The 15,334-nt window shown below is 36.9% G+C and overlaps 1 protein-coding gene across 1 annotated transcript in view; it reads left to right on the plus strand.

Annotated features, from left to right (window-relative positions):
• The window catches only part of PLCE1 (phospholipase C epsilon 1), a 346,476-nt gene that overhangs the window by 26,715 nt on the left and 304,427 nt on the right, over positions 1–15,334 (plus strand). The window contains exon 2 of the mRNA XM_007963605.3: positions 11,218–12,787. Coding sequence (XP_007961796.3) covers positions 11,582–12,787 — 1,206 coding nt within the window. The 5' untranslated portion in view covers positions 11,218–11,581. The remainder of the gene's footprint in view (positions 1–11,217; positions 12,788–15,334) is intronic.

Here is a 15,334-nt window from a genome sequence, read left to right on the forward strand (position 1 = left end):
CCTGATGACTAGTGATATTGATTATCTTTTCGAGTACTTCCAGACCATTTGTACTTCTTCTTCAATAAAGTGCTTATTCAAACCTTTGTCCATTTTTAAAAATACAGTAATTTGTCTTCTTATGATTTATAGAGATTCTTTGTGTATTCTGGATGTAAATCCCTTGTTAGATGTTTGTATTACAAATTTTTTTAATCATTCTGTGGCTTGCCTTTTGAAGAGGAGATGTTTTTAATTTTGTTTAATTCAGTTTACCATTTTTTTCTTCTGTGGTTTGTATGAGGCCTAAGAAGTTTCTGTTTACTCCAATACTGTGAAAATTTTCTCTTATGTTTTCTTTTAGAAGTTTTATAATTTTAGCTTTTATGTGTCGGACTATTATCTATTTTGAGTTAATTATTGTGTGTGGTGTGAGATAGGGGTTAAGGTTCATTGTTTTTTTTCATGCAGAAGTTTTTTGATCTATCACAATATGGTTGTAAGCTGTTTGCATTTATTATTTTGTGGGAAATGTCTGTTCAAGTCTTCTGCACATTTCTTAAAAACTTGGGTTGTTTGCTTATTATTGAGCAGTAATAGTTTTTTTATTGTTGTTTGTTTCTGTTTTTGAGACAGAGTCTCACTCTGTTACCCACACTGGGGTACAGTGGCATAATCTTGGCTCACTGCAGGTTCCACCTCCTGGCTTCAAGTGATTCTTGTGCCTCAGCCTCCCGAGTAGCTGGGATTACAGGTGTGCACCACCATACCCCACTAATTTTTTGTATTTTTAGTAGAGATGAGGTTTTGCTGTGTTGGCCAGGCTGGTCTTGAACTCCTGGCCTCAAGTGATCCACTCATCTCAGTCTCCCAAAGTGATGGGATTACAGGCTATGAGCCATTGCACCTGGCCAATAACAGTTTCTTATATGTACAAATACAAGAACCTTTTTAGGTTTGTGTACTGTGAATATTTTCTCCCAGCCTGTGTCTTTTTCCTTCTTAATTTTTTTTTTTTTAAAGACCAGAAGTTTTAAATTTTGATTAAGTTCATTTTATTGTGTTTTTAATGGTTAGTGCTTTTAGTGTCTTAAGAAAATTTTCTGTATCCCAAGGTCTTGAATATTTTTTCTGTTTCCTTCTAGAAATTTTTGTTGTTTTATATTTTATATTCTGGCCTATATCTGTTATGAATTAATATTTGTGCATGGTATGACATGGGGGTTGATGTTCATTTCTGTTTTTATTTGAATCCAGTACCATTTATTGACTGCCCTTTCCCCATTGAATTACATTTGCACCTTTGTTGACAACTCAATTGACCATATATATGTAAATCTATTTCTAGACTATATTCTATTTCGTTGATATAAATTTCTATCCTTATGCCAGTATCACATTGTCAAGATTATTGTAGCTTTGTAGTATCTTGAAATTAGTGCCGACAGCATTAGACAGCACAGGTCTAAACTTCAAATAAATGGATGCATTCAGTGTGTGGCTTCTTTCATGTAATGTGATGTTTTTGAGATTCATCCATGTTTGTTACATAATGGAAATCATTCCTTTTATTGCTGAGTAGAAGTTAGTTTTATGAATATACTACAAGTTATTTATTTGTCTGCTGGTAGGTTAACTTCTCCAATTTTTCTCTCTTCTAAAAATTATTCTGACTATTCTAAAGCCTTTGTTTTCCACAAATTTGCTAGATTGCTTCAAGATTTTTCAATTTGAAAAATTAGTTGATATAGTTCACGATGTTAACCTATTAAAAGAGGAAAAATCATATTATCTCACTAAATGCAGAAAAATATTGGGAAATCCTCATTTGTGATAAAAATTTTCAGCAACTTCAGTTTAGTAAAGGGCATTTATTAAGACACCTACAGCTAATATATTAAATAGTGATGTATTGAATATTTTCCCCATATGAATGAGAACAAAGTAAAGATGTATGCTTTTAGTACTTAGCATCATAATTGAAGATTCGAGCTACCAGAGTAAGGCAAGAAAAAAAAATAAAAGATATACCTTTGGAAAGAAAGAAGTACAACTTTTTTTAAGATGAGATGATTGTCTATGTAGAAAATTTTAAGTCGCCTAAAAAATATTTGATAGAAGTAATAATTGAATTTAACAAGGATACAATTTATGATGTCTATAAACAACCATTGTATTTCTGTGTATTAGTAACAAACAACTGAAAAATAACATTTAAGATAATTTTATTTACAAGACCACCACTAACATAAAATATTTAGGAACAAACTTAAAAGATGTGTAGACCTCTATACAGATAAATAAAAAACATTGCTTAGGTAAATTAAAGAAGATATGCATATATGCATATGTATGTGTGTGTATTCATATGTCTATGTGTATATATGCATATATATTTTTCTTTGCATATATATAAACATATATGTAAATCTATGTAGAGAGAGAAAGCAGAAAGTGTACTAGCACTGGCTAACTATATTATAGAGTAGAAGTCTCAATATAGTTAAGATGTTATTTTTCCCAAAATTGATATACTGATTTAAGCCAATCTTATCAGAGTCTGTATAGGTCCCCCTTCTTTTTAAGAAATTGATTTTCTTACTGATCAAGGTAAATGGTTTGGATTTATCACACTAGATAATATGGAACTCTGTTCCTTCTCAGGTAAAGTGATGTGATGAAAATAGTATTTGGAGAAGATTTTTCTGAAAATTATATGGAATGGATTCAAACAGGAGGAAGTTAGTTTCAGAGACTTGAAGGCCTTAAGTAATCCAGATCTTAATGGACAAGGATTGGGCTCATATAGCCATGGAAGGAAAGCAGAGGGTCAAATGTTTATTTAGACTAACTATATGTCTTGGTATAGTTGGAAATGGAAATGGAAATGGAAATGTAAAGTGTAGTGTATTTATAAAACTCTTTCAGTGTAAAGATGCGTGTTTTTCAGGGGCTCTCAATCCATAAGGAGGCCCTATATAATCAATAGTTACAAAATAATGTGCCATGTTGTGATGTGGTAGTGGAAGGTAGGAAGAGCTACAGGAAACAGATGATAGCAATTAATGCGGACAGGTGGGTGTCAGGGAGGGCTGCAGAACAAAGATGGCATTTAAGCTGAATGATGGAGTCAACAGAGTTAGAAAATAGTGGGAAGGGAAATGCACAGAGGCATTAAGTGCTAGGCTGATTCAATAAATTGCACAAAATCCAATGTGACTGCTTAACTCTTCTTTGGGGATTGGCCAGTGATGAAGCTGGAAAAAATAGACTAGAATTGACTTTTGGTGGGTCTAGTGCCATCTAAAATCTTCTGTTTCCCACTTTTCTCTCTTTTCATATCATCAAAGATGTGCATCTCTGTGTTTGTGCGTGCCTGCACACACACATAACTCCAGAATCTTGACATTGTTATACAATGAAGGAGAGGGAGTCCTATGAGCATCACAACATCACAATTCTATCCACTTCCACTCTTGGCTTAAAGTTACATTCTACTAACATCAATGACCCATATTTCTGGGAGAGACATGATGATTTGCACGCTGATTAGAGACTGTCTTTACAGGGAAGATTTCCTTTCCTTGTGAGTTTTGCAATTGGGAATTAACCTGTTATGGACAAACTTTTTTGTGATCCTCCATTTTACTGTATTGGCAGCCTTGTCGATGTATTAGTTCAAAAATATTTGTGTAGCCTTCTCATCTACTTATTAGTCAACTCCTGATATCTAATATACACAAAGTATAAAGATTAGGGTATCTGGGTTTTCTGGGTCTGAAGCCTCACATTCCAGATTCAGAAACTTTTCTAATAAAGGGAGTTAAAGGCCCAAAGGGTTAAATCTTTGTGGTCTTGGAAAAGAACTCAGATGAGTACACCAGTGCCTTTAGGGAAAGTTTTAAGAGGTTTGTTTCCTTGTGAGTTATGGAATTTTCATCATAATAGTTCAGAGAAAGGAGGTCAGGAGGGAGTAGAGCAGCAGATATTCAGGAGAAGAAAAAGTGAAGACTGACTCATATTATGTAGGGTTTGCATGTGGGTGTATACAAACTTAAATCCATGTGCACCATGTGCACGTGATAAGGGAAAAGGGAGGAAAGGATTGCTTAGGAAAAATGTTTTCTTTAATCTGTTTGCTGAGTGGGCCTTGGAGAAGAGAATGCATAAGAAAATAACTGACCAATGGTTGGTTGATTGTTATATACAGATACTCAAAGGGACTCTATAAAACTCTAAAGAAGCAAATAGGGATATTAAATTCTATTACCAGCTTTGGCAGTTACTTTAGTGTATCTTTTCCATGATGGTGAAATTACTGAGTAACTTTTACTGTCTTTGATTGGACGAAATATTCTTCTGAGGACTTCAGATGAATTCATGGTTATGCATTGTGTTTTCCTACTTTATCTTTTGTTACATCGTTCCCTTTATCTAAAGTCTCTTTTCCTTTCCATGGATACAGGTAATTACTACTTTACTATAAAGTCCCAGCTCAAATACCCTATCATTAGACTTTACTGATCTCTTGGTTCATAGCCATCTTACTTTCTAAACTGTATGGAATTCAACAGGCGCTTAACCAATAGATAGTTGACTGACAAATTAGTTTTTGTTATTGTTAAGCCACACCTCCTTTAAACATGTATAATATGCTTGTATTTCATATTTTTCTAACTTAACTATTCTTTAGAATTCCATCGGACTTAAGAGGATAAAATCGGAAACTTTCTAGGAATTAGTGAATATAACTTTCCCACCAATGCAGGAATTTTCTATAGAGGTTTCTTGTTATGTCACTCTTCTGTACTCTTGGACAAGTCATTCAAGCATTCTGAGACTTATTCATAAAATAGGTATGATAATAGTACCATCCCCACCTTTTTAGCTTTAGTTAGGAAAATATTTAGATGTGAGTGACAGAAAACCCAAGACAATGGTGGCTTAAACAAGATGGAATTTTATTTTTCCCTCCCTTAAATCCCGGAAACAGGCAGTCAGGTTTCTATCTTGTTTTTTTTTTTTTCTATGCATGACATTCATTCTCATGTTCACCTCACAACCTAAGATGGCTGCTTCAGCTCTGGCCATCATGCCTTTCTTCCAACCAGCAGCAGAAGAAAGAGGGGCAGGAAAAGGTCACACTCTGTTCCTTCAAGCATTCTTTCCAGAAATTGCAAACCACTTTGCGTATATCTCATCGGCTGTAACTTAGTCCCATGGCCACATCTAGCTGTAAAGGAGGCTAATAAAGAAATATCCATATGCTTAGGTCAAATTCAGAGGTTCTACTACTGAGGGAATAAGAACAGATTTTGGAGGGAAATTAGGAGTCTCCGCCACCCTACTGATAATGTTGTTGTAAAGATTAAATGAGATAATACGTATTCTGTGCTTAGAACATACCTAATAGATAATACATGCTCACTATTAGGTCATTGTTTTTATAATTACCCGTGGTAGACAGTCATCCATTTTCACTCTGTCATTCTCTCTGTTTATTTGTTCAGCATATATTGAGCATCCCTGATGCTGAATAATGTGCCTTTGTTTAAATCTATCAGTAACTGAAAGAAGACCATCATCCAAGATAGCTCATCCTTTGTTGAAAAGCTCTAAAACTTAGGGAATTCTTTATTGGACTGATCCAAAGCTTATCCCTTATAATTCATGTCTGAGTCCTGATCCTACCTTTTGAAACAATATGAGATGAGCCCATTTCCTCATCTCAATTCTTCAAATAAGTGAAGATGGCTATCAAGCCTCCCACATAGTTTTCTTGCTCTAACCATGTATTTCATTAATTCGTTATTAATCTAGTACATGGGCTGGCAAACTTTTCTGTAAACAGCCAGATGGCAAATATTTTCGGCTTTGTAGACCATATGGTGTTTGTCACCACTTTTCAGTTCTACTATTATAATGCAAAAGCAGCCACAGACATGACATAAATAAATAGATGTGGCTGTGTTCCAATAAAATTTCATTTACAAAAACAGATGGCTTACCAGATTTGGAACTCAAGATGTAGTTTTCCAGCCCTTGATTTAGCCCATGAAAACATCCATCAGCAGGATTATTCCTGGCCCATGGTCCCCTCTCCTGAAGCTGAAAACTTACCCTGTCACTCCTGATTCTGCTTATACCTTTCATTTCTTTTTCTTGTCTTAATGCTTTGGCTAGAATTTCCAGCAATTCCTGCATCTCCACAGATCTACTTCCTGGTCAGTCATTTCTTTAGCCTATCCCCAAATACCTCAAGATTGGACATACTGTCTTGACAAGTACCCTTTTGTTCTGCCATATTTTTAGCCCACACATCCTTTGACCTCTCCCAGGCTAGCACTTATCCAATTTCCCCCACAAACCTGTTCACACTAAGAAAAGAAGAATCCCTTTTTCCATCTTTTTCTTCTTCAAACCCACTAGACTATGATCTTCATTCAGTGCTTCAGGTTTTCTTTAGCCAACAGTCTAATGCCACTATAACTCTAACCCTAACCTAACCCAGCCAGCTTCCCTTAAAAACAACCTAGAACTGACCAAGAGTCAGTAAATAGAAAGTTAAGTTAACAGTTATTGACGGATCGGCTGCTGCTGACATATAAAATATATATATATGTATTTCATCTCAATATTATATATATAATAATATAATATTTATATATATATAAAATATAATATGTATTTCATCTCAATATTATAGATGTGGAAAGTGTATCTCAAAATTGATAATTTAACCAGCTCAGGATCATGCAGCTTAGATTTAAGGAGTTGATCCCAGATATAGAACTGAAATTAAAATTGGAGTGGACCTAGTCAAGGGAGTATGTGCATCTGGTACAGTAAATTCAATGCCACGTCACTGATACAACAGGGTTGCCGAACCTTGGTTGTTCTTTCTTACCAAAATATTTCAAGGCATAGGATAATAAACATTTGCCTTGAATTTTTGGATTTCAAAGTATTTCCTTCACAACCTGATGGAGTAGGTTATTTTATTTCTATTTTACAGGAGAAGAAATCAAACCCCAAAGTGGTTAAAATTTTTGCCTGAGATACCAGACCCCAATGTCTGACAATTTCTTTTTATGACTGCCCACATTTGCTCTTCCCTGAAAACTCCACCCCACCTCTTTATCTAACTACTTCGTACTTATCTTTTGAAACTCAACTCAGTTGTCTTTTTCTGAAGGAAACCCTCTCTGGAAATCACTCCCACCTCATCAGCACTATCTGCTTTAGATGTTCTTCCTCTGTGTTAATGCAGATTATAGCTCTATTTACACTGTACTTTGGTGACTTATCAGCTGGTATGGAAATCCAGGACAAGATCCCTGCCTTATTTAATTTTGTACTCAGCAAATATTTGCTGAATAAAGGAATGGTCTGAAATTGAACCAAGTCTAGTGCTCTAAAAAGTCTGCTCCCTGTAATGTTGCTCATCCATGATTCATGATAGTAAACTGGAGGCAAAGCAAAGACCATTGCTTTGATGTCTGTGTATATCCTCAGCCTTCCAGAGACAAAGCCACATATAAGATAGCCTTCTCGGCTGGGCTTGGTGGCTCATGCCTGTAATCCCAGCACTTTGGGAGGCCAAAGTGGGTGGATCACAAGGTCAGGAGATCAAAACCAGCCTGGCTAACATGGTGAAACCCTGTCTCTACTAAAAATACAAAAAATTAACCGGGCGTGGTGGCACATGCCTGTAGTCCCAGCTACTCGGGAGGTTGAGGCAGGAGAATCGCTTGAACCCATGAAGTGGAGGTTGTAGTGAGCCAAGATCACACCACTGCACTCCAGCCTGGCAACAAAGCGAGACTCTGTCTCAAAAAAAAAAAAAAAAAAAAAAGGGTTCTCCCAGCAGCCATGGGTCTTCATAGCTAGATGACTTCAGAAACCCAAACCATAGGGCTTCAGACTAGATGGAAAATAAAACATCATAATCTATGGTTAAGAGAAGAGATTCTGTAATCAGTCTTCTTGGATTTGAATTCTGTCTCAATCATTTTCCAATGGAGGGATCTTTGGCAGTTCACTTAGCTTTTCTGTACTTTGGTTTCTAATCTTTTGAATGTGGATAGCAGAAATTAGTTGTATTAGTTATCCATCACTGTGTAACATATTAGCCCAAAACGTAGTGGATCAAAGCAATAAACATTTATCATCTCACAGTTTCTGTGGTCAGGAATTTGGGACAAGGTTTATCTGTCTGAGGGTCTGTCATGTGGTTGCAGTCAAGATATAGGTTGCAGATACAATCATCTGAAGTCTTGACTACAGCTGGAGGATCCACTTCCAAGATGGCTCACTCACATGGGTGTTGTCAAGAGTCCTCCATACTTGGCACGGGGATCTCTCCTTACAATATGGCAGCAGATTACCCTTAGAGCATGCGAGAGAGGAGTAGCAAGAAGGCAGCTCCAATGACTTTCATGACTGATTCTCAGCAGTCATGTACTGTTCCTTCTACCATATTCCATACGTTAGCGGGAAGCCACTAAATATAACCCACATTCAAGGAGTGGGGAATTAGGCTCCTCCTTGTGAAGAGAGGAGTGTCAAAGAATTTGTGGACATATGTTAAAACCATCATGCTATCTTGTAGTGTTGAGTGAGAAGTATACAAGATAATAATTGCAAAGTGGCCAGGCACAGTGGCTCACACCTGTAATTCCAGCAGTTTGGGAGGCTAAGGTGAGAGGATCACTTGAGCCCAGAAGTTCAAGACCAGACTGGGCAACATGGTGAATCCCTGTCTTTACAAAAAATACAAAAATTAGCCAAGCACAGTGCTATAGTCTCAGCTACTTGGGAGGCTGAGGTGAGAGAACCACTTGAACCCAGGCTGGTTTTAAAATATGCCCAGAAATTCTCTGATAACTTCTCCCTTCAAAAGGTGGACCCTAACTCCCCTCCCCTTGAATGTGGGTTATACTTAGTAATTCCCACTAGCATATAGAATATGATAGAAGGAACAGTATATGACTGCTGAATCCAGGAAGCAGAGGTTGCAGTGAGCAGTGATTGTGCCACTGCACTTCAGCCTGGTAACAGGACGAGACTCTGTCTCAAAATTATGATGATGATGATAATTATAATTATAATAACAACAATAATTGCAAAGTCCTTAGAACAGGACCTAAGCATCACCAAAAATGTTTTCCCCTTCTCCTACTTTGAATTACTTACCTCATGGGTAAGAAAGGACATATTAGCTGTCAATCTGAAGGCTTTGGCCTGAAAAATCTCTTTAAAAAATAGAACAAATATTTGAATTCAAGTTAATGCCATATGCCATTAAAATTGTCTGTATAATTCTTGACTGTATAATTCTTGACTGTTCATGGTATGCTTTGAATTTTTAAAAGCAAGTACAGAACAGAATGACCAATATTATCTGGTATTTGCATAGTTATATACATATACCTCTATGTATGTTGATGCATAGGGAGTGTTCTGGAAGGAGGTTTCTTTCTTTTTTTTTTTTTTAATTTATTTATTATTATTAAACTTCAAGTTGTAGGGTACATGTGCACAACGTGCAGGTTTGCTACATATGTATACTTGTGCCATGTTGGTGTGCTGCACCCATCAACTCGTCATTTACATCAGGTATAACTCCCAATGCAATCCCTCCCCCCTCCGCCCTCCCCATGATAGGCCCCGGTGTGTGATGTTCCCTGAAGGAGGTTTCTTAAAGTATTGATAATAGTTATTGCTGTGTGGTAGGATTTGTTAGGGTGTTGAGCTAGGACACTGCTGCTCTGTGTGGGCTGGTTTATTCCCTGCAAAGAATATGATTTCTAGGGTTTCCAGTGATTTTTCAGTGTAGTTATAGAGACATGCATATACTGGGAGCCTCTCACCTGAGAGGCTGTGTTTGTGCTTGAGGGAACACATATAGAAGGGAATAAGGGATAGTTGATGACTCTTTGGGACAAAGGGGTATGGGAGAAGCAAGGGGAAGAAAGACTTCTATTGTCAAAGAGCAGAGGCAAGGCAAAGCTGGTGCTGACAGCAGTGTGACTGCTGATTAGTTGTCTCGGGAACAACTGCTTTACCTGCAAAGGAATGATATGCTCATGATGGGCACCCTCTAGTCCCATAGTGCCTTGTATATCCTTTATAATTGTGTTTCCACATTGGATAGAAATTTGTTTGATTCCCTCTCTCTACTAATAGAGTTACAAGCAGTGCAGGCTTGTTGGTGATAAATTTTTCAGCCTTATATGCCTGGAAAAGTTTTTACTTAATTTTCATTTGCAGAAGATGTTTTTGCTGGGTATAGAATTTGAAGTTGACAGTAGTTTTTCTTTCAGTACTTTAAACATTTACTCCACTCTCTTCTGGATTGCATTGTTTCTGATTAAAAGTCTGCTGTCGTTCTTATTTTTGTGCCTCTTTGCTTAATGTGCCTTATTTCTCTAGCTTCCTTGGCCTCCCTGAAGTCTCAACTTTTTCTCTTCTACTCAGGTAAATTGTTGAATTTTACCTGAGTTTCCTTTCCCTGCCTTGTCACCTGGAAACTTTCTAAGCAGTAAACTAGGGCATTTATAGGGCTCACTTCATTGTTTTTTCTTTTTCTTTTCTTTTCTTTTTTTTTTTTTTTGAGACAGAGTCTAGCTCTGTTGCTCAGGCTGGAGTGCAGTGGTGTGATCTCGGCTCACTGCAAGCTCCGCCTCCCAGGTTCATGACATTCTCCTGCCTCAGCCTCCTGAGTAGCTGGGATTACAGGCGCCTGCCACCACACCAGCTAATTTTTTGTATTTTTAGTAGATACAGGGTTTCACCATGTTAGCCAGGATGGTCTCGATCTCCTGACCTCGTGATCTGCCTGCCTTGGCCTCCCAAAGTGCTGGGATTACAGGTGTGAGCCACTGTGCCTGGCCCATTTTTTTTCTTCTTTCAGAGATCAATGTCTCTGTTACCTGTTGTTCAATATCTGAAAACCATTTTTTTTTTTCTGATTTTCTTTTTAGTTATTTAAAGTGGATGAATAAATTTTGCCCTTGTTACTCCATTTTGGCTGGAAGCAGAAGTTCTGAAATATTAAATCAAAAAATAAATGCCAAAAACATAAAAACCAACTTCTGATTGCAAAAAAAAAAAAAAAAAAAAAAAAAAAAAACAACCTTTTTTCTCAAAATTGATCTGTATCTTAGGATTGTGAGATCATGTTTTTAAAAAACTCACTGAGTGCCACAGTGTTTGACATTATCTCTTTTCTTACAGGAAACAGGAATCATTCCAACTGAATTTTAAAATCATTGCAAATCAGTGATGGATCAGAAGTTGCAGAGTGCAATCCCGAGTAAAAGTCTTCAAAAAATTTTGCTTCAGGTGACAGAGGAAGGAAAATTGATCTACCACCTTAAAACCCTGATCTAGAAAAAATACATATTCATGATAGAAAGTTACAACTGAGAAAATTTATTTGCCTCTCAATGCTCCTGAATGAAAGGAATTATCCCTTTGTTCCTTGGGAGGACTTGTGTATCTGAGATTGTTGTAATAATCAATAATTTTATTAAAACCTTGACATGATCATCAGGGAGGAGAAATAGAGCAATAGTCAAAACCTGTGTGTTAGTCCAAGATGACTTCTGAAGAAATTACAGCTTCTGTTCTCATACCTGTGACTCAGAGAAAAGTGGTTTCTGCCCAGTCAGCTGCAGATGAAAGTAGTGAAAAGGTCTCAGACATCAATATTTCAAAAGCACATACTGTCAGACAAAGTGGGGAGACTTCTCATACCATCTCACGACTGAACAAACTTAAAGAAGAACCTTCTGGAAGCAACTTGCCAAAGATTCTCTCAATAACAAGGGAGAAAATAGTGAGTGATGAGAACAGTAATGAAAAATGCTGGGAGAAAAGCATGCCAGATTCTGTGAAAAACCTTAACATTAACTGCAACAACATATTGAGAAACCATCAGCATGGCCTTCCTCAAAGACAGTTTTATGAAATGTACAACTCTGTTGTTGAGGAAGACCTGTGTTTAGAAACTGGAATTCTGTCTCCACTGGAAAGAAAGGTGTTCCCTGGAATTCAACTGGAACTAGACAGACCTTCCATGGGCATTAATCCTTTAGGAAATCAGTCGGCAATCATAGAGACAGGCAGAGCAGACCCTGACAGCAGCACAGCAGTATTTCATTTTCATTATGAAGTTGACAGAAGAATGTCAGACACTTTCTGTACCCTATCAGAAAACTTAATTTTAGACGATTGTGGAAATTGTGTACCACTACCTGGGGGTGAGGAGAAGCAAAAGGAAAACTATGTGGCATATACCTGTAAACTGATGGAATTGGCCAAAAATTGTGATAATAAGAATGAACAGCTGCAGTGTGATCATTGTGACACCTTGAATGATAAATACTTTTGCTTTGAAGGCTCTTGCCAGAAGGTGGACATGGTATATTCAAGTCATAGCTTTTGTAGGGAAGATTTTACTGACAGTCAAACTGCCAAGACCTTTTTGAGCCATTTTGAGGACTTCCCTGATAATTGTGAAGATGTAGAAGAAGATGCTTTTAAAAGCAAAAAGGAGCGGTCCACTTTGTTAGTCAGGAGATTCTGTAAAAATGACAGAGAAGTTAAGAAATCTGTGTATACCGGAACAAGAGCAATTGTGAGGACTCTGCCTTCTGGCCACATTGGGCTGATTGCATGGAGTTACATAGATCAAAAGAGAAATGGTCCCTTACTGCCTTGTGGGAGAGTAATGGAACCCCTATCAACAGTGGAGATAAAGCAAGGTGGGAGCCGACGTCTGTCAGAAGCCCAGTGGTATCCTGTAAGCATTTGAGTTTCTTTTTACCATTTCTTTAAACTTGCTTTTTTAAAAAAAATCCAACTTTCCATAGTCTTAATTCATGAGAAATTTTAAGATCTGTCAAATTATGATTCTTAGGGTAAGCATTTGTAGTTATTGAAAACATATACTCCAATTGATAGCTATCAAGATTGAGTTGATACTGCAACAACATAAAAGTATGTCCGAAAATATTGGAGGAATTAGAGAGATTTCCTGGTAGTGGAAAAATGGCTCAATTTGTTGATTATCTGTTTGTGTTCTTTTGAGATAAATGCCTGGGTCCTCTTCTATGGTGTAGTTCATTATTGTTTTTAGGTTTCTAGACCTGATGGAACTTAATTCTGATTTTTTACATTTTCCAACTAATGGCCCCACTTCCTTCCCTCTTAAACTTTTTTATGCTATGGATTGCTTTGGGAAAGTAATGAAACCTACGGATTCAGAATAATGTTTTTAATAGAAATAGAAATCATCAAAGAGGACAAGTTATGTTGATACACATATATCAAGATTTTAAAAAAATTAACATGGCAATTTAGGTGCTTCTTTATTAATACATTAAATAATAATATCTAGTTATGTGATAACTGTCATAATTTCAAAATAGAATTGGCCCTCTCTATCCTTAGTTTCTGTATCCACAGATTCAACCAACTGGATATTGAAAATATTTTTGTAGGAAACAAAAAATAATAATATAACAATAAAAAATAACAAAATTTAAAAACCAATACACTGTAACACTCTTTACATAGTGTAAGGTATTTTAAGTAATCTAGAAAAGATTTAAAGTATACAGGAAGATGCAGGTATGTTATATGCAAATACTAGGCCATCTTTTTTAATTTATTTCTTTTTTATTATAGTTTATGTTCTAGGGTACATGTGCACAATGTACAGGTTTGTTACATATGTACACATTTGCCAAGTTTGTTTGCTGCACCCATCAACTGGTCATTTACATTAGGTATTTCTCCTAATGCTATCCCTCCCTCATCCCCCCACCCCACAACAGGTCCCAGTGTGTGATGTTCCTCTTCCTGTGTCCAAGTGATCTCATTGTTCAGTTCCCACCTATGAGTGAGAACATGCGGTGTTTGGTTTTCTGTTCTTGCGATAGTTTGCTGAGAATGATGGTTTCCAGCTGCATCCACGTCCCTACAAAGGACATGAATTCATCCTTTTTTATGGCTGCTTAGTATTCCATGATGTATATGTGCCACATTTTCTTAATCCAGTCTGTCGTTGATGGACATTTGGGTTGGTTCCAAGTCTTTGCTATTGTGAATAGTGCCACAATAAATATACATGTGCATGTGTCTTTATAGCAGCATGATTTATAATCCTTTGGGTATATCCCCAGTAATGGGATGGCTGGGTCATATGGTATTTCTAGTTCTAGATTCTTGAGGAATCGCCACACTATCTTCCACACTGGTTGAACTAGTTTACAGTCCCACCAACAGTGTAAAAGTGTTCCTATTTCTCCACATCCTCTCCAGGACCTATTGTTTCCTGATTTTTTAATGATAGCCATTCTAACTGATGTGAGAAAGTATCTCATTGTGGTTTTGATTTGCCTTTCTTTGATGGCTAGTGATGATGAGCATTTTTTCATGTGTCTGTTGGCTGTATAAATGTCTTCTTTTGAGAAGTGTCTGTTCATTTCCTTTGCCCACTTTTTGATGAGGTTGTTTGTTTTTTTCTTGTAAATTTGTTTGAGTTCTTTGTAGGTTCTGGATATTAGCCCTTTGCAGATGAGTAGATTGCAAAAATGTTCTCCCATTCTGTAGGTTGCCTGTTCACTCTGATGGTAGTTTCTTTTGCTGTACAGAAGCTCTTTAGTTTAATTAGATCCCATTTGTCAATTTTGGCTTTTGTTGCCATTGCTTTTGGTGTTTTAGATATGAAGTCCTTGCCCATGCCTATGTCCTGAATGGTATTGCCTAGGTTTTCTTCTAGGGTTTTTATGGTTTTAGGTCTAACATTTAAGTATCTAATCCATCTTGAATTAATATTTGTATAAGGAGTGTGGAAGGGATCCAGTTTCAGCTTTCTACTTATGGCTAGCCAATTTTCCCAGCACCATTTATTAAATAGGGAATCCTTTCCCCATTTCTTGTTTTTGTCAGGTTTGTCAAAGATCAGATGGTTGTAGATGTGTGGTATTATTTCTGAGGGCTCTATTCTGTTCCATTGGTCTATATCTCTGTTGTGGTACCAGTACCATGCTGTTTTGGTTACTGTACCCTTGTAGTATAGTTTGAAATCAGGTAGCATGATGCTTCCAGCTTTGTTCTTTTGACTTAGGATTGTCTTGGCAATGTGGGCTCTTTTTTGGTTCCATATGAACTTTAAAGTAATTTTTTCCAATTCTGTGAAGAAAGTCATTGGTAGCATAATGGGGATGGCATTGAATCTATAAATTATCTTGGGCAGTATGGCCATTTTCACGATATTCGTTCTTCCTATCCATGAGCATGGAATGTTCTTCCATTTGTTTGTCCTCTTTTATTTCACTGAGCA

This window comes from Chlorocebus sabaeus, chromosome 9 (assembly GCF_047675955.1).
Source record: "Chlorocebus sabaeus isolate Y175 chromosome 9, mChlSab1.0.hap1, whole genome shotgun sequence".
Taxonomy (NCBI): domain Eukaryota; kingdom Metazoa; phylum Chordata; class Mammalia; order Primates; family Cercopithecidae; genus Chlorocebus; species Chlorocebus sabaeus.